Source organism: Melospiza melodia, chromosome 3, assembly GCF_035770615.1.
Source record: "Melospiza melodia melodia isolate bMelMel2 chromosome 3, bMelMel2.pri, whole genome shotgun sequence".
NCBI classification, from domain to species: domain Eukaryota; kingdom Metazoa; phylum Chordata; class Aves; order Passeriformes; family Passerellidae; genus Melospiza; species Melospiza melodia.
Genome location: NC_086196.1, coordinates 47,059,796 through 47,083,935, shown reverse-complemented (window position 1 = coordinate 47,083,935; position 24,140 = coordinate 47,059,796). Strand labels below are relative to the sequence as shown.

The 24,140-nt window shown below is 39.6% G+C and overlaps 1 protein-coding gene across 3 annotated transcripts; it reads right to left on the bottom strand.

Moving 5' to 3' along the window:
- Nucleotides 1-10,404: 10,404 nt before the first annotated feature.
- On the bottom strand, nt 10,405-24,140 carry GNG4 (G protein subunit gamma 4). Of its 3 annotated transcripts, XM_063151606.1 has the most exons (4): nt 23,919-24,140; nt 17,672-17,897; nt 17,423-17,528; nt 10,405-11,178 (listed from the first exon to the last, which is right to left on the bottom strand). In XM_063151606.1, exons 3-4 carry the CDS (start codon nt 17,516-17,518, stop codon nt 11,050-11,052), a joined length of 225 nt encoding a protein of 74 aa, XP_063007676.1. In that variant the 5' UTR covers nt 17,519-17,528; nt 17,672-17,897; nt 23,919-24,140; the 3' UTR covers nt 10,405-11,049. The 3 variants fall into 3 exon arrangements, with proteins under 3 accessions (XP_063007676.1, XP_063007675.1, XP_063007677.1); XM_063151605.1 differs by lacking the exon at nt 17,672-17,897 and having other exon boundaries at nt 23,919-24,138; XM_063151607.1 differs by lacking the exons at nt 17,672-17,897; nt 23,919-24,140 and adding an exon at nt 23,665-23,835.

Below are 24,140 nucleotides of genomic sequence, written 5' to 3'. Positions count from 1 at the left end.
AATCGCTGTTCGATAATCCGCTGAATGCCCCTTCTCAAAAGTCGCTGCGTTAGGAACAAAATAGCTTTCCAGAACAATCCTTTACTTATTCAATAAAAAGGAGAGAGCGCTTCGCCTTGGCAAAGACCTACTGCGGCGCTCGCCAACTGTTTGTGGAGTGTTTTATTCCAGCAAGTAACATGTTCTTGGGTTGAAATTCCGGAAGGGGGGGTATTTAGACAATCAAAGTGTCCTTAACTGCGGCTGGATCACGGCCAAGAATCCTTAAATTCGTTATGAAATGTCAATAATCCGAGCTCGGCTTCACCTGTTACCTTCAGCCACCGCTGTGAAATGGGGTGCCTAAGGACTGACTGCAGAGCTCTGTCCTGACTTAGCAGGGTTTAAATACGATCAAATGAAGGAGAGCACACACAGTATTATCAGCACCTTGAGAATTTACTTGTCTCTGGTCTCCTGCACACAGGTGACATGGAGAAGTTTGTTTCCTCAGACTGCCCAGGACAAATCTACCTGGACAAGTGATATGGATAAATAAGCAAAGGTTTCTCAGAATGAGAGTCACGGAACAGGTCAGGTTGGGACCACAGGGGATCATCTGGGCCAAACCTCCCTGCTCAGGCAGGGCCATCCTAGAGTGCATGGCGCAGGATTGTGTCCAGATGGTTCTTGAACATCTCCAGACAGGGAGACTCCACGACCTCTCCAGAAAATCTGTTCCAGTATGCAATCACGAGCACAGTGAATAATTTCTTCCTCAAGTTCAGGTGAAACTTTTTGTACATAATTTTCTGCTTTTTGCCTCTTCTTAATATACAAAGTAGAAGATTATGTATAATAGCTGTAAGGCCCAAATGAATGACTGCTGGTGCTAGTCTATTAGAAGCACATTTAATTAGTAACAGAAACTGATCTGTATGAAGTAGAATGGAAATAAATGATTTTTTTTTACAAAAAGAAGACTATATTTTTTTAATACCCAAGCCATGAGAAGTGGTTGGAAAATGCCTACAGTCCTTTCAAACTGCTTAGTTAAGATTAATTTTTTGTCAAGTGGAGTGAGATACTAGAAGGCAAACCAATGATTTTAACCTTTATATATTAGGTTTACAAGCAGAACTAAAATGTCTTGGAAATACATCCGTTTTAGTTTGCAGCATACTTAAAACATATTTAATATACAACTGAGTACTTGTCAGCAAATAGTAGTACTAGGGGAAGAATTTACACAAAAATGCTATGATTAATCACTATTTACATTTTACTTGTCTTTCAGCATGTTCAGCTGCAGAAATAAAAACAGGTCCATCTATTAATATTTACTTAGATTTGGCTACATTCCTTGTACCCAATATGTTAGGCTCTCCCCCCATGCCAGGTGATCTGATGGGAATTGATCTTATACCTGCGAGTGATTATTTCTTTGCAGGCAAAACAGAGCACCCCATCCTTTAATATCTTATTTTCCCTTGGCATTACCTACCACCTTCAAGGATAAGTAACTGTATTACATACAAACCAGGAGAAACCTGTTTCTCTGTATTATACAAACAGGATATCCAGGTCAAAAGGATGATACATGTGCATTTTTGTAAGTCAGGTAGGAAATGGTTACTAACACAGTTTAGTTGTAGGGGATTGGCCTGTCTTATTCCGTTTTTCTGTTGCATCTCTACAAGATTTTGAAAGCCAAAGATTTTACCTAAGCCTTCCAATTTCATCACAATCTGTATGATACTGTGTGCACCTGGATGTTAATCATGAGGTGACCAGACCCAGCCATTAACCCAATTTCCAGAAGTTCCCATAAGTAAAGAAGTTTCAATTTGCATTCTTGAGGGCTTTTATGAGGACTAGCATTTTGGCAAAGCAAGCTGATATTGGAGTATCTAAACATGGCTTCAAGGCCACTGAGTTTTAAGCATGCTTTTAAAGAATTTTAAAAAATCAGATTTTTTTTCCAAGATTTAAGAATCATGAATATGTATACTATGAAAAGAAAAATTGATCTGGAATATAACTTCTAGATAGTATTAAATTACTTTTCTGAAAAAACCTGAAAAATTTGAGTTTGGTTATGTTTTGATTTGGGTTATAAGAACTCTATAAAAATACACCATTTTCATTATGCTATTTCTGAGCAGATTTCCTCTTCTGTCAGTACAGGCTCAAGGGTACCTCTGGCACACAAACTGTAGTACAGGCACAACATGTTGGCACAAGAGCTGGAGACAGAAGAGACGAAAATTTTATTCCCCAGGCTGCTTGCAAACTTAAGAGGCTTCTGTCAAATTTCAGAGTCCCTCTGGATAAGCATCTTGTGTCTGACACAGAGAGGACATGATGGGTACCAGAGCTGCACCCATGTACCAAAGCCTGCCAGTCCAGTCCAGAGCATTCCAGGGTTATTTTAATGTTTGTTTGCCTAATTGTTGCCCTGAGTGGGCAGCTGGGATATTTTTAGGACAGCAGCAGCAGAACAGAAGAACAAGAATCAGTGTGGAGCTGTGTACATTTTAGCAGAGTTCCTCCCCAGGGAGTTGTGTTTTATTGATCTCTGCCCTCTCTGTCTGAATGCAGAGGAAGGTCTTGTGAGAGACTCCCTTTTAGGGCTTTGGGGCTTAACTTTCTCCCCAGGTAGCAGTAACACTGATATATTACTTTTCACAAAATCTTTATGCCTTTAGTTTTTTAAAGAAAAAATACTAAAAGAGATTACAGATCAGGACGTGAAGGGCTTTATTAGTTTAAAGGGTTATAAATTTGCATCCCAATAATGTGTTTTATTCTTTTTCCAGTGTTCATAATCTAAACAGATTCACTGTCCATATTGAGGATTTATCAATCCTTGCCTTACCGTGCTTAGGGTCTTTACAAGGAATAGATTTTTCTTATCTTCCCAAACAGAAGAAATGTCTTATTGCTTCCCTTTTCAGCTTTCTGATGCAATGAAGTGCAGATGCAGAGGAGTTCCCAGATTCCTTTGGGAGTACCTAGTGTTGCTCCATCCCAGGAGCAGGATCTGACATTTCACTTGTTAAATTTTGTCCCATTAATCACTTCCAGTCTATCTAGATTCTTCTGTAAAGCCTCCTACAGAGTCAACAGCACCTCCCAGTCTGGTGTCACCAGCAGATGTGTTAATGGTGTGCACAGCTCCTGCATCCAGGTTATTGATAAACATCATGAACAGAATTGGCTCTAGATTTGAGCCCTGAGAAACTTCCCTGCTCACCAGGCAGATGTTGCCCCTTTCACTGCAACCCTTTGAGCTCTGCCTGCCCTTCAGCCAGTCCTTCACCCAATACATGATGAACCTGCTCATCCCACTGTCAGACAACTTGTCCAGAAGGGTGCTGTGAGAGACAGCATCAAAAGCCTCACTAAAATCCAGAAAAACTACATCCACCTCCTTCCCTTCATCCAGCAGGCAGTGACCTTACCACAGAAGCAGATCAAATTACTTAAACAGAACTTGCCTTCTGAGAACCCATATTGACTGTGTCTGATGACTGCATTATTCTTTAAATGCTTTTCAGTAGTACACAGTATAATCTTCTTCATTTTTCCACTTAACATGTTATGAATTAACTTCCAGTTAAGGAAGTTTTGTTTAAAATTATTTGTCTAATATTTTGCTAAGCCCTTTATTATTTTAATTAAGTTTTTGCATCTTCTTGTTTGTTTGGAGGAGCAGCTTTAAGTTGTGCTGAATTAGGTAACATTTATCCAAACTTACCAATATGGCAATAATAAATTTTACAATCTAAGTTGACTCCTTGACATCTTCATGACAATCAGAAGTAGAAATGGACTCAAAAACAACCCATATGGCAGCAGCTAAATCTTGACAAGCACATCTCAGAGAGCAAACAGGAATGTCTCACAGACATGTGGAACATCAAATATCCAATAATCAGGCAGCAGCCAGCTGGTGGGGTTAGCTTCTTCACATGCAGCTAGAATACACTTATTTTTAACAAGTGGCACAAAGACTTCAGGATGCATGTACAGAAGAGAATAAGGTTTGCAGAAAGTCCTACAGATACCGACAATGGCAAATACACTTTTTAATCACAGGCCTGGTAAAGAGATAAGATGTTGGGGGATTGCAAAGCACATTTGCCACAATATTTTTTACCATTTCATTATCTATCACTGGATAGATAATATTCAGGCTGTATTTAATTTAAAATCATTTACATGATCTCTTGCTATTTTCCCATCATGGTGCTTACCTTACCCTAGGATGGATGAGCTCTGCTGGAGAAAGCACCAGGTGGCTGCTTCATTTGTTGCAGCAAGTGCAAGGTCAGTGAGGTGGGAGCACAAAATAGGGGTTACAAGGCTAAAGGTCATTGCTGCCTGGGAGAACTGACAAGACCAGGAAAATCACAAAGCTAAATCTTTCATGTTAATTTTCTTTGTGTTTGATGTGCAAAAGGCATTGCGGTTTGTAGAGCTGAGGACTCAGAGCTGATGGCTGAGTGAGATGCTGAAAGAGCTAACTCTGGAGCAGCAGGTACTCACAATCTGCCCAGGCTCTGCCTCAGCTTCCCACTGTAAGATGCAAATAGTTCCACCCTCATATTCCTCCAGGATGCTGTGGAGATACTTTGTGAAGCAACCTGTGATGAGCACCACAGAGGAGCTCATCGGGGAACAGCTCTATATGGAAAGCAGAATTTGTGAGTAAATCAGGCCTGGGGCTACACAATGAATAACAACACCAAAATAGTACTGACTAACTGCTCATTAACTGAGCACTGCCTATATTGTGCCTTGTGGGAATTCCTGCAGTGGCAGCTGGGATAGTAGTACATACAAATGAGAGAAGCAAATGGAAAATGCATAAACAAGTGCTTAACTTGGCCTCCTTAATGATCTTTTAATGTACTTTTTTTTCGTTTATCCAGATTCTGTTTATATATTCACACCCCTGTTACAAGTATTTGCTTAGCTGGTATGGACAGAACTATAAACAAATGTAATCACTTTTATGGCACTCTAATTTGTATTTCATAGTTGCTTTTTGAAGTAATTTTCCAGAGTGTAGAGCAAACTCTCAGTACTAAAAGAGCATCTGAGGGGTGAGAAAGAACACATCAGAAAGGCTGCTATCTATAACATTCTTTATGTTCTCAAAGTTTCTGTCAAGGAATTTTTTCTCCAGAATCTTAGCACCTGAAGTTTTGTCACTTGATCTTTTAAGGGTATGACTGACATGTTCATATCAGCACTGCAGGTATATATAGTGGAAATCTATTTATGTGTATTCTGTTCTGATGAGTAGGATAAAAGGTGCTATGCTCTCCAGGGAGGAACCTCTCAGACAAGAATCCACCATAGTGAACAGCTTTATCCAAGAAAGTTATGGATAAAAAATCTTGTGAGCCACACTTGCCAGAGACAGATTGTTACACAGTCAATATCTTTAAAGTTACTGCTATTTGAAGTAAAAGCTTTTTTAAAAGTCACAATGATTCTTTTCTATAAAGTATGGCTTATTCCATCCTTTTGCTGAAAATCTGTGCATATCTTTAGAGTATGCCATGAAGAGAGTGAAGGGCTCAAGGATGCCACCTAAAGCTCAAGGACACAGGAGCGTACGGTGCAGAGAAGCTACACAACAAATATATTTTGTGGCATGGGTTATTTTTTGAAACACATCCTTATGCCATGCCTAGTGTATTCTCCCTAAAATGCCATTCTTAGCATAAGCAGTGGCCTAAGCTCTGTTCTGGCTGTGTTATTATGCTGTGGCATATGAGGAAGTATTTGGCCTAGACTCCAGTAATTAGAGAACAGCCCCCACCCCCAAAATAAAAAGCCCAGCAGGCAGGAGTGAAGTTTGGGTGTGAAGGAACAGAGCAGCAGTCAGAGGGAGCTGTTGGGTGCTCTCTGGGCTGAGGACTCACTCTGGCCTAGAGCTGAGCCTTTCTGCTGTTAGCAGCTCCTCACCTGCTCCAGGGAGCCAAGAGCACAATGGTGTCTCAGCAGCACTGAGGAACAGGCATCTGAGTTAATCTGGAAAATGAGCTCCAGCTGATACACACAACGACTTCCCCAGCTTTTGAAGGCCAGACACCTGACCTGTTTAGCCAAATAATGTATTTGTCTTTTGTCTTCCTAAACTGAGCAGTCTGGAACTGAAGCATGAGGTCTAACTGCACCCCAGCAGTGCAGCACTGCCCCAGTGCCAGGTGAAACCTTACACAATGCAGCCCACAAAACCAGGAGTGCTGGCTCTCTGTTTCAGACAGTTTGTGTATTAATTCAGAATCCTCCTTTTGGCCATTACTAGTTGGTATTGGAACTTTTTCATCTCAGTCGGCTGCTTATCACTATCAGTAGGTGGCAGTAATAGACAAGCCTGTGCAGTTCCTACTTGTAAAAGGGATTTGGGAAAGAAAAGACCCAATTTTAGGGTAGAGCTGCTCATTTGTTTGTTCACAAGCGTGAGTGGTGTAAATGTACTTGACAAACTCAGATGCACATCTTCCTCTAACAGACAGAAAATTTGTTCCCATACCAGTTCTGGTATTTATGGCTGTACTGAATTTAATACTGCTATAAAGATGGATTCAATTAGATGCAAATGTACCTTTTTACCTAGAGATTAAGTGTGCAGGTGCCTGTAAAATTTTATGTAACACTTATTCTGGTAAATTTGCCCACTATTTTTCACACATTACTATTTAAGTCAGTCTAATGACTTTAAGTATTAGTTTTCAGTAAAAGAAGCCTGCATTTCCTAGGAACCACTCCTCCCCCAAGTTTTCTTTAGTCTCCTTGAAGAAACAAATCCATATTCTGGTGCAGACCCAAAGGATAGCCATAATTATGGCATTTTCTAGGAAAATTATGTATACAGATTTTTATCCCTATATAATGAAGAGATAGGAAAAACTGTATAATCAGGTCCTCTCAAAGCACATACTTCATTACTCCTTTGATATCAGAAATCCAGCTGGGTAAATGACTGCCTTATTGAAATTTAGGCTTTGATATGCAGCTTTACAGACTGTTGTTCCCAAAGTGTTCTTTCCTTCTGTTGGAGCTGATCCTGCTGTAAGTCACTGCAAAAATGCCTGATTACAACATCCTTATGAATAATTGTTTACCTAAGTGCCACTGATAGCAAAAGTTGTATTTATTTTAACCTTTGGTGTGATGTAGAATAGCTTAGTTTAAACTTCCCTCCATATATTTCTCCTCCTTTGGCCATAATTTCATAGGGGTTAGCTTAAAAAATTTGCCTATCAGCACCAGCCAAGCACCCTGCTACTAATTTAATACATGATATGGGAAGCAAAGAAGGGGAATTTAGTATATAATAGAGAGGAGGAAAATAGTTTTTAAGGTTGAAATGGTGGCATCTTAAATTCAAAGTAAGCCAAGGAGGCTAATCTCATGGAGGCAAAACAGCCAGCCCCACACATGCTACTGAGACATTACAATTTACCACCAATCCATTGGGAACTCTCATTTCATCAGAGCAGCAAGAGTTGAGATATGATTACTTATAACATGTCAAAAACCCCCTTGAATCCAGTTCTGTTCTGGAGTTCTCACTCTGTGAGATGACAGCCCCAGCTCACACAGTTAAGAGAGAGCACCCATTACTTTCTGGGCCTGAACTACAAATATACAAGCCTAATGGCATATGAGATGAAACACAGAGAGAGCAGTACAGCATTAGGATGGCAGCAGGTCTGGTTTTGTTTTCATTAAAACTGGTAGCAATCAAATCAGACCATTTGATGAAAATATAAACTCATTGCTTCAGCCTACAAGAAACCATTCTATTAGCTAAATCCGTGTTTTGAATAGTTTTTTTTTCTATCATTCTATAGTTCGTGATATAATATGTATTCATTATTTAGAAAAATGTACAAAATCATTTGGATATTTTTGTGTAGAGCTGAGGCAAGATGTTTAAGCATGAAACTCAAGTATCAATAGCAGGTTATCCAAACCACCTCAAAGGTCAAAGCAGCACAAAATATAACAATGACAAAGACGTCTTATGGTTTCCTGGGTTTGGAGGAAAATATATTCTTTAAATGTTGATTTGTGGATCAAGCTGGCATAAAAAAAAAAGAACCAGACGATGCCATTCTCTTCCAGACAGTCAATTTTTTGATGGTGTTCTTAAGGAAAGTAATATATTTGTATGCAATCCAAAGGTGTTACAATTTTATTTGAAGTGCTGATCTTCCAAGTTCACCTCACCCTCTTCCCCTTCAAATTACTAATTTGCCAATAGTATATCTTCATTTGAAGAACTGGTAAATAAGGCCCAAAGATATCAGAGAAAGATGTTCTGTGTTCCAGTAAGGAATAATGCTTCTACAGTTTAACCTCTTCAAACACACTATAGACATCTGCTAATGTAAATATGCACTTTATGGTATTCCATGTACTTCTTTTTTTATAAATTAGAAGTATGAAATCACCTGAGTAGATGCATTTTATTTTTTTTAACATAATGAAATTTATGAATTGATGAAAGAAACCACAAACATGGGAACTATCTATTTAAAACATAACTCCAACACATTCACAACTCCTTGAAGAAAGATTTTGGAGAAAAAACCCGAAGATCAAAAGAATTCCATTCTCCCTTTGTGAATAATAATTCTGGAGTTTTGTAAAGGAATCTCTTAGAACCAGAGACCCTCAAAAGCACTGAAAAGTTTCAGTTTCAGGATATCAGACACTAACCCTAATTGGAAACAGAAAGCAAGCTGTTTGCAACACTGTAATAAGCCGTAGCAATTTTGTTATTTTAGATGGGAATGTTAATGATGAGCCACAAATGCAAGTTGTTACAAAGCCTTTGAGAATAAAGCTGGATGCCCTATATTCTCCTCCCATGCTGCTCCAGTTAAAACCATACATGCGGAAGGACAAATGAAAATGTTGCCATGGTGATCAGAGCAGTTACCAAATCATGTGCGCTGTAGGAAGGATTCCCTAAAGAACCTTATTAAGCATTTTGTTGCTCTTTTAAAATAAGTATTTTCAGAAAGCCTTTTGTTTAATTTTGCTGTCAATGAAATAGCTACTCAGTTAGCTAAACCCTATTTCTCTACCCTCAAAATAAAAACACACTATACATTAAGAAATAGTTTCGTTAAAAATTAGGAATGGGATTCTTAAGCTGAAAACTTTGAAATAGGAACCAAGGATAAGCCTATCAAAAATAAGACCTGTTCAAGATACTTGAATGATTTGCAGCATAGGGACGTCAAGGCTGCTAAGATACTGATGTCTCCAGCTGCCTAGTTCAAAAACCAAATATTTGAATGAAAGACATCCCAAAAGCCTACTGGTTAAAAGGAATATGGGTATGTAGGGTTTTTTACAACATTGCATGTGAGACATGAGCAGCAGAAGCACCATCCAAAGTCCCCTGTCCTGTGTGCCCAGACTAGCAGTGAACACAGCTGGGTGAGGCCCATTATCCAAGCCAAACAGCAAAGAAAACAAAACCTGTAAAATACAGGCATCTTGTATTTCCACTGCACAAAACAGTGCAACAGACATTGATGGAAATTGCTAAAAATAAGCTGGAGAAGGTACATGCACTTTGGGGGAAATGCATGTGGCTTTGTTCACCAAGCAGCCCTTTTCAGCATCTAAATTCAGCATTTAAGAATACCCCAAGGCCCTCAATTCCTCAGCTAGTTTGTTGCCTTGCAGGCATTTAAGATGTTGATGGAATACAAGTTTGTGCAGAGGAAGGGAGGAAGCTTGATCTTTTATGGGTGTCTGTTCAGAGTCTCAGCTCAGACTGGCGCAGTTCTCCAGCAAAATTGTCTCCTGCCTTATGGGGCTGGCTGACACCCTGAACATATCAGGTACTGCACTGAGACAACTGTCCTAACGCATCAGATTGAAAAAGAGCTTTCATTTTTTAATAAGGAGAAGAAGAACAAAAAAAAAAGTCTCTAAAGTAACAGTTGCTTCCATCAGGTGCCTTGTAGGAGCCTAATTTTACTTCATGAAGAAGGCAGTCTTATTTCACATCTCATTCTTTTCCTCTCACTGCACTTTAAAATTGAAAAAAAAATCTCAGAACCTCCACAAATTACTTGCTGACAACTTAACTAATCTGTGGCCACAAAATGTACAAACATAGTGGCTGTCAACAGCACAGTGGTCTCACTGCATATCCTAGAAAAACATTTATTTACCATTACTCTACATCCCCATAAAGTCCTACTCTCACAGGCAAAAGCATGCAGAGGGCTGCCCAGAAAATGTAATTCCCTCTCCCTGTGCTGTTCAGGGCAGTTTTACACATCCCACTAAAACTCTCAGGAACACTTACTTCACAATTCAGTTTACTTTGTAAATAATTTAAATCATTACCATTCAAAATAAGATACAAGCAACCACATTTTTCTACATTTTTATTGATGCAATCCTGATGCGTAACTATACATCTTCATTCTGCTCGTAGCTACAATGGCACTTTATCAGGATTGTTTTTGTAGTCAAGAATAAACAGTCTTCAGAAAACATATTTATAGACACCACTTACTGTATAAGACCAATCACTGTAAACATTGTAAATCACTGGGACTTTTCCTAAATAGTGCTACTTGAGGAAAAGGTCACACTACACTCTTTAGATAGAAATTTGTAAAGGCAATTGAATTGAATTCACCTTCCAAAGAAAATAACAATGTTAAAAATAGCTTCAAGAATTGATATGACTCACTTAGATCCCAGAAAAATCTATTACTGGCAAAGATATCTACAATTTGATACTGTACTTGGTATTTTCACTAAGACCAAAAGAATATTTATGAAGTACTGAAATTAAACTTGTACATTGCTCTGAAAGATAAGCATTACCTTGAATTTTTCTTTTTTAATTTTTTTTTTAATTTTAGGAGGGTTTTTAGCCAAAATTGCACTATCTTCCAAAAATATTGTAGTTATGGGGTAAGTGTTGACATCTGAGGAAAAAAATGCTAAAAGCATGCAACACTGATACCAAGTTTTAGCAGATGACATTTTTAATTGAAAACTGACTCAAAGGATAGTACAAAAGAGTTTCTTCTCCCTAAAGGGATTTTCAGATGCAGGTACAGGAATAATAAGGGGATCTTCTCCAATGTGTGCATCACAATATGCCAATAAATCTGCTGCAGCCTTGGATACCTAATAGAAGAGAAGAGAGAACTACTGTAACACTTAATTCTGAACCAATCTGAATTGCAGAAATATTTTTCATAGAACAAATGATAATGGAAGCTATCATAAAACAGGGAGTAGATTGCTTTATCCTTTAAATATTAGACACATCTCTCAATTTGCTCTTCCCAGGCCTAGTAATCCTTACACACATTTTATATCTGACATAGTGACATAGGTGGTATTGATTGATATCATCCATGTCGAGCTGCCCCTCTGCATCAGGAGGAGGTCAGGAGCACACAGTCATTAAAACATTTATATGATAACCCCCCATAAGCAATAAGGATTCTCCTTGAAATGTCTGTTTCTGTAGAGAAACCTGCTTCAGCTTTTACTCTCATGCATTGGTTTAAAGGTTTTCCACACACACTCTACCCTCTGCTCCTCTGGTTGCAAAATAAAAAGTTCTTTAAGCACATGACCATGGGATTAAAAAGAAATAATAAATCAGGAACAAAACTTGAACATCATGTGTCATAGCTCTCATTTAAGTTAAATACTGCTCTTTTCAATGAAGCAAGACTAATGTCTTCTGCTTAGTAAATTACTGTAAGTAGTCCTTTATTCACAGCATTCATTTAAATTTTAGCAGTATATTAATATTTTTTAACTTAATATTTTTATACTTCTAAAATAAATAATTCTCAAGTCTCCAAATTCAGAACATGGGTTTATACTTACTGAAAAGTCTATAAAAATACAAACACATACAAAAATGTAGCAGCGTGTTAAATATTTGCAATGCAAGCTATTTTGCAGTAAATGAAAAATGAAATATTAAACCTTGTAATTTTTGCAGCTTTGTGCCATAAGAATATTGGTGGCAGTAGGCGACTCATTTATTTTTTCAAGAATTTAGAAGGTATATACAATTTTTTTTGTTCTGATCAGTCAGTAAGATATTCTCAGCTATCTTTATCTCTTTGCTTTGGTGAATTATTGGGTTTTCAATATTCTGATAGTTGAGAAAATGAATTCTGGAGTCTTTACAAAGAAGTCTTTTCTCTGAGCACCGTGACAGCTTGTCCCCCATCAAACACCAGGGTCAGCATGTTTGCACAACTACACTGAAGTGAAGAAACAAATCCCATTTCTGGTATTTTTCTAGCAGGCGTGTCCCCAGTGTTTGCTTTAAGCTTCCCCACGCCCTGCTTGCTTTGACATGAACCCAGCTATTGTAGGCTTCAGATTAGATCTATGAAGTCAATGGGTATTGAATCAGAATTTGCATGAAATTTGAATGAACTTCTGAAGATGGTTACAGACTTTATTTCTTTAATTTCTGTATGTCTTTGTAGGATGCTTAAACCTATGGAGAACCTGTGGTTGGCACCCCAGTATAGACTATTCCCCTGATGGAGGAAGTAAGAATGTTATTTAAAATTAGTTTGTCTTTGAATTGGCCTGTAAGACAAAAGGGTGGCAGAGACACTACATATGAACAGAAGGCTGCTGGGCACAGGTGAAACAGAAAAATGAAAAAATCAGAGAGAGATTCACAAGGAGCACTGCTTCTCATGAAATAAGCAGGTAAAACAAAAATGTTTCAATATGTTGAAAGTTACAGACCTCAAAGTACAAAGGATTGCAATGATTTTCCTGTAATGATCTTGTTAGTTTCATGCATGGATAAGCAACATCAGCCCAAGTATATTGCTTTTCATTCAGTGGAAGAGAAGTACAATTTCAGACCACATTCTTGGGAGGGAGAAACCCAATTATATAATTTCCTGTTTCTGTACATATTACTGTGCTTTGATATGATATAACCAAAAAAAAGGATGTTTCACTAGTAAAAGCTCAGCATACATTTATGTATCTAACTTGTCCTGTAATGCTGGTAAGAATGTTGTGATGCAGAGTAACACATTCACAGAATCATCTGGGTTGGAAAATACCTTTGAAATTATCAAGTCCAGCCTTTGACCTAAGGCCACCTTGTCAACTAGACCATGGCACTTGGTGTCATATCCAGTCTCTTTTTAACTCCAGGGACAGCAACTCCACCACCTCCCTGGGCACCCCACTCCAATGCCCCATCACCCCTTTCTGTGAAGAGAAACCCTTCCTTCAATGTCATACTGTTTAAGTCACATTTTAGTTTGCTTTTAAGCAAACCATAGTAAATTTTATTTAAAAACTAACCTGAAACTGAGGAACATGATCTTTGTCACAAACTAAACCTGCACTAGACCATATATTTTCATCGTTTAAACAAATAAAAGGTTTTGAGAGGAAAAATCCTCCCACTGGGATTACAGCAGCCATAAAAAAAAGTAAATTATAGCCATTTCTTCACTAAAAGCAAAGTAACTTAGGCCTGCACGGTGGAATAATGACCATTCACAACAGGGAGTTAAATGAGCTGATCACAGTCCAGGAGCAATGAGAACAGGAGTTCCTGCGGCTGTGAGCGGCGTTGGCAGAGCCAGACCTGTGGCCCAAAAAAGAGCAAAATACAATATTGCCTCCAGCAAGTTTCCTTCTCAGAGTCATTGTTGGGAAGAGCAGGAAGGCCTGTGCCCTGAGCATGGCACAAGGCTCCAGCAGGGATGGTGCTTTGGCCCAGAGGTGCCCCACAGCCGGGGCTGTGCTGCGCACGCTGATGTGTGATCGTCCCACTGTGCCACGGAAGGATGGAAATGCAGCCCAATCTATCCTAGCTGTTACTCGCCTTCGGGGTTATTTGTAGCTCAATGTTGCTGGACAGCTTCAAAATAGCTTTTCCTAAGAATTAAAATAAATGCATGGGATTTGAATATTCAAATGAAGCGAACACATTTATCATGTCAGCTTTCCTACGCAATACGGCTTGGTCTGCAAATTCAGAGTAATTTATACATATTGCAGAAGTGGCTAAAGAGAAAAAATCAGACTCCAGTTTGATTGATGAATTCTATCAGAAAGTTAACATCTCATTTTAAAAAATGCTTTAAGGTGTATGGATTAAAAGATTGAATATATATGTATCACACCGATCTCACATTTTGTAGAATTACTTTTACTCTCACAAAAAACCACATCTGGTTTTCAAATTAACAATAGGGAAAAAAAATCCAACAAATCACTCAACCCTGATGCTTTAAAGAATTAAGTCTCAGGAGGACTGTGAAATTTTACCATTATATTTCAGAATAGCAGAGGTGATAAAAACTGCCAGAGTTAGTACATCCTGTTGGCTGCACTAATAATTATAAGCTTCAGTGACAGGGCAAAATGCTGCAATTACAACGTCTTCTGCCTTGTCATGGATTGTGACTAATTACCATCCTTGCTACAACACCCACTTTGCTTATCCTTTACATCTAAAACAAAGACACTCACACACATTTATTGGCATTCTCACTGTTCATCTCCCAACACTATTCAGGACCAGTTAGGAATACTTCCTATCTTCCTTAGGAAAAAGAAAATGGAATGATGACTGATATGCCAAGGGTCCTAAATGTCAGAGCACTCTTGCTTTTCTGCTTGCAAGGAGAAGATTAAGTAGTGCTTTACTCTGAGGACAACTCTGATAAGCACCAATAGTAACTTTGCTTTCTCAATTTTACTGCTAGCATCGTTAGAAGACACATTATTCTATTAGACACGGGGCCACTGTTCACCTGATTTACTTTGGTGTTTCCTAGCTTGGAATCTGCGTTTCCAGCTTCCTGCTTCTCCTTTATAACTCTAGCTGTTCCTTTGCCAGGTAAGACAGGTTCAGTTATGATCCTTCTGGCATTCCTGTGGTTCACAAAAAACCCAACAGTAATCCTCCTTCCAGCTACTGACCAGTACATCAATAACTCCATCCTCCTCTTTCGAGTGTCCTGCTTCTTTCACACCTCAGCAGCGAGTTGTCTTTGTGGAAGGAACCTCAGAACACAGCCCTTCTTTGCTGCTCTGACGGGCTAGAGGACTTAATAGGACTTCTTAAATTAGTTGAAAAATCCAGAACACAGTGGGGAGTCAGCATCTATCAACATACTTTTAACTACAGCATTTCAATTGTGTAGACCCAACTCTTGCTGGTTACAGCAGCTACTGTGCATTGGAAACAAAGTGCCTCTCTAGTAGAAAAATAAACTGGAGCTTCTGATTTTCCCAGTCAGTAACACAGACACCTCTTCCATGTTAGCAATGTGGTCTTGCCTATTGTGGCAATAACAACTTGGCCATGGCAGTTTGCAAAAACGGGTTTAATTAAATTATTTGGAAAGCCCTGGTATTTTGTTAAATGTCTAACTAGTTTAATCAGATGCAAAACACTAAGAAAAAAGGAAGTAAGTTCATTTATCTACCTTTACAGTAATGATCTGAGAACTTAAAATCTCCTGTTGAAACCACTGGAAAGTCCCTTGATAAAATTTGACTGTGCTGAAACACACACTTAACTGATTGAAGATTAAAAAGCCAAGCAGATTTTGAAGGAATAAAAAGCCCATCAACAGCTTCTCAAAATCCCTCACATGCTTGTTCAGAGAAATTCTAGAAGTTAGGGCAATTTGAAAAGTTATATTTGTTTTATGTTAGTGTAGGAGCCCTCATAATTCTGAAACATGCCAAATTTTCTTTGGTGTGTTTTTGGTCCCAGGCTGTTTCAAAAAGTGAAATAATTGCACTTTTAAGCTACCTGTTTTTTAGGTCTGCCACATTTGTAATAACTGTGTTCACTTTAATTAAACTGACTGTAAAAATAACCTGTGTCTTTCTTGCAGCTATGTCTTTCTTGCACATGTAATTAAGAATGTTATACACCTAACTAATGGAGCTATTTGCAAAGCTGACCTAATGATGTGGGACGTGACAGTTACCACTGCATATATAGAAGCAAATTTAAGGCAATCTACTAAGAATCAGCAATTTCAAATGCCAGTAAACTGGGACAATTTCAAATGCCAAACAACTTTGATTTTGATCTTTCCAACCCTTTCCTTTGCCACCCACACCCACCCTTGTCAGTTCTGTTCCTGCAGCTACAACATGACCTGAGCTGGGACTAACCAAGGCAAACCTTCTTTTACTGCAGGAAGCAAACACCTGCCCCTGTGAACAGGTTTTGTGATGAATTTGTGACACTCTATGAAATAGAGAAACTACTTTTGCAAATTCAGTGGTCTTCCAAGACATCATTAAAAACTGCCACAAAACACAGTGACTGAAATGTCTTTTATCATATGAGCAAGATTGACCACTCATTTCTGAATTATAAATATTACTTCAGCTGGTGAGTCTGTGATCTGAGACTATTTTAAAAATCATAACTATATACTACTGTCCCCACAGCACACAGGATGGATGGACAAACAGCCTGAGTTAAGACTACATGAAAATTTCAATGTACAACATTTTTAAATTGTCCTACTGACTTAATAATGTCAGTTACAGTTTGTAACAACTCAAGTTACAGTTGTTTGTAGAGAACTGGGTAATTTAAATGCATTACTTTTTAAAGATGGAAAGACTAAAATCTTCCTTGTAGAGACTGGATTTTTTATCAAAATAATTATTCCCTATTTTCAGAGGAAGAGAGCAAAACAAATGAGCATTGCTTTCTTAAAAACTTCTATGGCATTTTTAGCTTCTAGGTGCTTGATATTTCACAAAATTTTAGCCTAGTGGAAAGCAGAATGACATGCACGAATAATCCATGGGATTTTTTGGTTAAAAAACTGAAAACCTCTGTTTAATAGTGCCTTTAATGATAATATTTAATTCACAAGAGGCATGATGGAACCAAATCTTCACATACAACATGTTATCAAGTGTGAAGAATCATAACTGCACGCTGCAATCATACACTTTTTTGTGCAATGGCATCTGCACTAAAACAAAACAAAGCAAAGCAATTCAGCTTGTCTCATCATTATCCAAAAATTTTGCAGTATCTTAAAGACTTACTCCAAATCTTAAAGGAGAAAAACCAAGAAACCAGAGCTGCACTTTAATTCGACTACAGGTGACAAAGAAGAGCACCTGTGCACCCACCAGCTATTTTAATTATTTCACAAAATACCACTTTTGACAAACATGACAGACACACAGAAGCAGACATGAAGCCAGGCTTTGGAAATCTCTACACCAGAACCCACTAGAGTTGGTATGTAACTCACTTGCAGTACTGAATATTCAACACAGATTCTTGATTTCTGCATTATTAAGGGCATGCTGTAGCACAGACCAGTCAATTAATTCAAAACATCAACAATAAGTCTAAGTTTACCTTTATTCTATCCATGTATGCTTCCATTTTTAGTTGCTCCACAGCTTTCCTGGCTTGAGAAATACTGGTTGTACTGTTTGACACTAGTTCCTTCATTTTGTTTTTCCTGGAAGAGATGAAGTTGAGACCATTTAAAGAACAGGTAGCAAATGCAGCAACCACAGAGAGGGCAGTTGTCTGAACTCTAACCAGCCCTTGCCCACCACATCAACACTGCCAGGCTGTTGGTCACAAATACAAAGCAGACACCTTTATTTCTCTTCTCTTGCTCCATGGCACTTTATTGCATTACATATTTGCATCCTTGATCATCAGCACTCTGCCTGTATCCTGCAAATGACACACAAATGCAGAGCACACGACCATGACTTCAGCGTGAAAATGGTTGCCCTGGTTCACGTTGCCAACGCAGAACAGCTGTTCACAAACAGACTTTGCAGGCATTGCACAGTTTGGCTCCACGCCCCGGTTACACCTAGGAACATCAAAACAAGCTCAGAAATGTGTGCAGTGGAAATTAATGCCACACCACTCTCACCAAGCATCAGAGAGAAATTCTAAGATAGAGAATCAGTCAGAATTCTGACTATCGATAAAAGAAGTTTAGAAACGAAGGAACAGATTAAGAAGAAATAATGCAGAGGTATCTGCATTATCTTTTGCTTAGACACCCCAGCAAAGTCTAAAGATGACTACACCCAGTACAGTATGCTGTACAGTACAGGATGCTTTACTTTTTAAGAGATCTGCAGCTCTTGGGAGGGGACATCCAGGTAAGGTATGGCAGCCTTTGGTTCTGTGGCATTGCTCCTTCCTGAGGGATTAAATCAGCTCAATATCCAGCAGTCCTCAGCACTGTTACCAAATGAGTCAAGACATCCACATTCAGACCCTGACTTACAATATCTGTGCCAGAGGTGTCTGCAGGTCAGACCCCCTTGTGCTGACAGCTCTTTGCAGTGCTGGCCCAGCACACGGAACAGTCACTGTTTGAAGTCACTGGAGGCTGGACTAAGGCCTCATGGAAAGATGCTGGGATACAGGTGACCTAGACAGGTCCCAGACTAGCTGTACTAGCTAGTAAGATGGATGCTGAGGTTTCCATCAGGCAACACTCCCCTGTAGTCCTTAGCACAAGGGCTACCTGCAGCCACATTAGTCTGGCACCAAGCCTCAGCAACCAACACCAAGTTCAGCAAAATGCAAAGGACACAGAGTGTGAGAGGCAGATGGGACACAGGAGAAACACACACACACAAGGAGGCATTTTGCACTGCTGCCAAAGCACTTTTAGGCTCAGGCCCTTCAAAATGAATACTTCCAGCCTATTTCTGGATACCTAGAACCAAACAAACTTCCCTTCTTGAACCTTGATAGCTTACCTGATCCAGCCACTGGGGTGTGAGATACAAACAGGAAATAAAGTAGGGCACTGGAAATGCTCTTACAAAAAAATCTGTATGTACAGTCAATGCCCCTGTTAGAGTCAAGGGAAGTACACAACCCATAGTACAGAAAGAATGGAGGAATAATTTCTTAACTGCTTTGATTTTACACAACACAAATGCTCAGAGACAAGGCAAAGACAGCTGTTTCTTCTCACAGCCTGGTATGAAACAAATTGTTTCTAAAAATCAGTAACCCGTGCTGTAAAATAGATGGTGTAATACAAATGCCATGGTGAGCCATGCTCAACACTAATTTGAAGAAACAATAGAATCTTTTTCTTTCAGGTCTAGTATAAGTCAAGGCAGGGAAATGCTACTTCAAAATATATCAAAACAAAACAAAATAAACAAGAGCTTTAGCATATACCAAGGCAAAGAACAGGTTTTCTGCATATGCATGTGCCATTTCAATGGAACAAGTTTCCCCCTTGTGTGCTCTGATGAAATAAAATCATGTCAGAACACAGCAGGTTCTTTGTCTTCATCTTTGTTTACAATTTTTAAACTCATACTCCTTACAAGGCACAGGACTGAATACATGTGGAGGAACTGGCTTTGCATAAAATGCCATGTACTGTATGAAAATCCACAACCAAGCCACAGCCTCCAATCCATTCTGAGATGTGTTTTGACTTGCAGTGGAAAGTCAAACAGCAGAAAGGGTACAAGACATTCACAAAAGGAGAAGGCTCTGAATTACAGCTCATCTCTGGACTTTTTGATTGACTCAAGCCCCTCACTTTTAAGTATCAAGCTCTCCATAAAAATTAGAATAAACACATTTAGCTTTGTTTACAAAATTATACCCCCACAAGAGTGAATAATTTAAATTCTATCATCTCCACATCTACCTTACTAGTGGTCCCAAAGTCAAAATGTCAAAGCTAAATCAAGTCAGAGGCCTTTCTACATTTGCCACAAACATTTAAATTAAACTGAATTAAGCAACTGCAACTCTCTGAACAGTCCAGAGAATTCCAGATCTCCCACACTTTTCTGGCAATTCACTCACTCATACTGTAAAAGCTACTCTAAAAAACATTAGAGTAAGACAATTTGAATTGTCACTAGCTACAAAAATGTTGGCAAGAACAGTGTTCATAGTACTTCCAGCCAGTGTTTAAGCATTTACAGAATAAGGATTAAGTCCATAGTAGAATTGTGAAAAGGCTATTAGGCATAAAAATGCTTCTAAAAATTCAAACCATGTTTCTAAAGCAATGCCACAAAGATAATATATCCTTACCTATATTCTGGAACACCAAATAGGAAAATTTAAAAAAAGAAAACATATATCTTGTCTAGTAAAGCATTTCACAGTATCAAAAAACAACTAGAATATGAGACTTCGTAAAAAAAAAAAAAAAAACAAAAAAAAACAAAAAAAAAAAACCCCAAAAAAACAAAACAAAACAAAACAAAACAAAAAACAAAACAAAACTTTAAAACCAAAGAGAAAAGTCTGGCACTAGGCATTTCAGACACGGGAGAAAATTTCCACTTATCCCCAGCAAGAGGTTTGTTTATACTCTGAAGCACAAACATTTGTTCTGTTCCAAATCCTGTTCCAACCTTGGCCTTTACATGCATTTAAATATTTAACTACTATATTTCTGGAAGTGTTTAGCATCCATTTAAGTATTTAATTTTCTACAGACAGATATGGTTCCATAATGTTGTGAGACTGACTTCTCCTCACATACCAAGCTACATATACCTCTAATTTCTCTTACTCTCTGCAAACACTGTACATATCTGTGCATCATTTAAGGCTCTATTTCATATGGTGTGATGCAATGAGAATTGTGCCCACTTTCAAACCAGGCTGTGATAATGATCCTTGTTGCAGACAAAACTTTGTATGACACTTGATTCTGTTCTCCTTAGGACCTATGATAATAACCTTAAGCTTAATAGACTTCAATGAAATAAAATTGTTACTTAGAAATACAGCTCTGGAGAGAACAGAAATTTTAATTACAAGAGAATCTGCTACACACCCATGTCCTGGAATGAGGAAGCTTCTCCTTCAAACACCCTCTCGCAGGATGTGTTTCATCTGAGGCTGCAGCCTGACAAATGGATCTGATCCTCTCTCTTCAGATGACTCCTCTTAAACTGTCCAAGCATTCTCTAGGCCTTCAGTCCCACAGGAAGGAACATTTATCTTTATACTGTACCTGGGTGAGCAGTCTACAGGATCAGGGAATGGCTTATGTTGGAAGGCACCTTTAAACATCACCTGGTTCAAAGCAATGCTATGATCCTGCAATGAGCATTTTCTACTGTAACAAGTTGCTCAGGGCCCTATCCAAGCTGACCTGGAGTTTCCAGGGATGGGCCATCCACCACTTCTCTGGGTAAGCTGTCACAGTGTTTCACCACACTCACAGTAAAGTTTTTTCCCTTCCATCTGGTCTTAATTAGCCCTCTTTAGCTTAAAACCATTACCCGTTGTCCTTCCACAACTGGCCCTGCTAAAAATTCTGTCCCAGTTTTTCTTTTAAGCCTCTTTTTATTACTGAAAGGCTGCAGTAAGGTTTCCCCGGAGCCTTTGCTTCCCTAGGATGAACAATTCCAACTCTTTCAGATATTCCTCATATGAGAGGTGCTCCAGCCCCAGATATCATGGTGTCCCTCTCCTGGACTGGCTCCAGCAGGTCAATGTCCCTGCCGTGCTGGGGACCCCAGAGCTGGGTGCGGTGTGAGCAGAGGGGCAGAATCACCTCCCTTCACCTGCTGACCACACTGCTTTTGATGTTTAAAAGGAGCAGCTTCTCCCCATCATTTGAATCACCTAAAACCCCTGGAACCAGAAATTCTGCGCTGGGTTTGCTGCTGCTCATTCCTGGCTGTTTTTAGGTTGGATCAATGCAGGCACACACACAGGCCCCGATAGTCACTGTAGTTACAGTAACTGTGCTGAGGAGCAGCCTCCGTGCAGCCTGCATGTCACTGCTGCAGCCAGCGTGCCTGGATTGTGCAGGAGCTCATTTAGCCAGAGTGTTTTTGTGCAGCACACGAGTTCATTGACCTGCTCTCTACTGATTCCTTTCTTTTAGGGGAACACTGGCCGGGCTAACAGAGAGCAGTGACAGCAGCCACACAGCCTTTTTTGGCCAAACAGTTCCTGCTGACTGCACCCCACAGCAGACGGCCCCTTCCTAAAGCATCACTCCTGAGAGCTGCACAGCGACAGCCTCCCAGCCAGCTGCATTTTCTGGCGTTTTGTTTCGTTTTGTTTACCTTACCTCATCCTTTTCTGGGTGCACGTAACTCATGTGTGCCCAAGTTCCTCATTTCCCAGGCTCCTAAAAATGCTTGTGAAGAGCAGCTTTTCCTTTTTTGTTTTACAATGAATGATTGTACCTAACAGCACTTCAAAGGCAAATTTATCTTATTATAATGCACAAAGCTGCATAAAGATTTGCAGGTATAGCTTGATGCTGCATTGGGGTAAGGAGTGCAACCTTTGCTTACTAAACATTACAAATACTTAGTAAAATGCAGAAAAAGTCTAAAAACTTGAGTAACATAGGAGCAAAATTGACTTTTCAAGCTCAAGGATGGATTTCTACAAGAAACAGGGATGAAAAGCTGCATTTCCCCCTCCTCTAGCTCCAAGTACAATCTTACAATGCCATACCATAAAAGTGACCTCTGGAACTCAATCTGAAAAGTCCTAAACCAAATTGCTGCCTTAACCTAAACTCATGGACCTGAAATTGCTAGATTAGAAAACATGGGGTTGACAACTCCGAAGAACACCTCCCACACAAGCGCTGCACTTTGTGGACCACACAGCCCAATAGGAAAGTTAACCTAATCAATCATTCAACTAAGTCCCAGTGACATTAGCGGAAATTATCTCTGGGTAACGACCTGCAAATCATATCCTAAATTGGGGAAAGATCGCCACATTTAATTATCCACTTGCAGGAACATAAACAGCAACATTTACAGCCTCACAGCTGTTCGATGCCAAACTGGTATACTAAAGAAATTAAAAGAAAAAAAAAAAAGAAAAAGAAATGGAAAGAAACTTCCCCTGCTACCTCAGTTCTTTCTCTAAGATTTACAGCAACTGATGTAGCTCTGTAAAGAGAGGCAGGGTAAGGAATCCTTTTCCTTTTCTATCTCATGGCTGCACAAAGAAATACAAGAAAATTACTGCAGCTTTTCACTCCATCTCCTAAGGAGAAGCTTAGTAGGACAAGCAGAAATTATTAGATTAAAAGCAAGAACTATTGTTCACAATAAGGAAAGAATGCAATTTTCATACCATAAACGTGCTGACTTTGAAAATAACTTTTCCTCCTGTAACTGCAAATCAGCAAAACTCCAGCAGCTTAGTTCTTGTCTAACATATCCAGTACTGTATCAGTCCAATTGTCAAGTTACAAAAATTCTTGCCATCATACCCAAATTTTTACTCAAAATTATAATCTTGCTTCTCAACATTAAAAAAAAAAATCAAAGGAAACAATGGCTGAATTAATGTGATATTTCCAAAGGACAATCTTTTTGTGCAATATTATTTATCATCAGCATACAGGTTATGTGAACATATAGCCCAGCAAACCATCAGAAATTTCGTAAGTCTGAGGCAGAAAGATTTTTCCTGGCTACTGTTTTACCTCTTCAGCTAATTTTGAAAGACAGCTGTGAGCTTTCAAAGAAATACACAGGAAATTTTGATTATTCCTTTTAAACCCCGCTTAAAAGGCATTTGATAAGAATCATATCCTACAATGCGCAGGGAGAGCTTCTCGGGGAGGCTCGGCACTGCGTTACCTGCAGGGCAGAAGCGTTTTTAAGTTGTGATTCCGAGTTTTCTGTCTGGCTGCACTGCCCTAATGGCTCTGCTGTGCAGCAGCCACAGCAGCGCACATCAGTGCTCACCGCCAGCAGCAGCCGGGCAGCGGGAGCTGTTCCTCGGCAGGGCAGCCAGCCAGCAGGGAAAGCGGCCGCTTCCTTCAGCCTTCGCCCAGGCAGAGAGGAGGAGGAAGGAGCAGCCGGCAGGGATTCCCTCCCTTCCCGCGGGATACCTGGCTCGGGGCGGGCTCTCCCGAGGATGCTCCCGCCGGTGCCGCCGACAACGGAGCCCAAAGCCCGGCGCCGACTCCTGCGGATAACCGGGAAACTCCGGCTCGCCGCCGGTCCTTGCCTACCCGCAGCAGCCCACGGGAGCACCGGGATGCCGGGCGGAGCGGCCGAGGGATTCCCAGGACACCAGCGCCGACTAGGAAGCCCCGCGCGGAAAGCCCGGC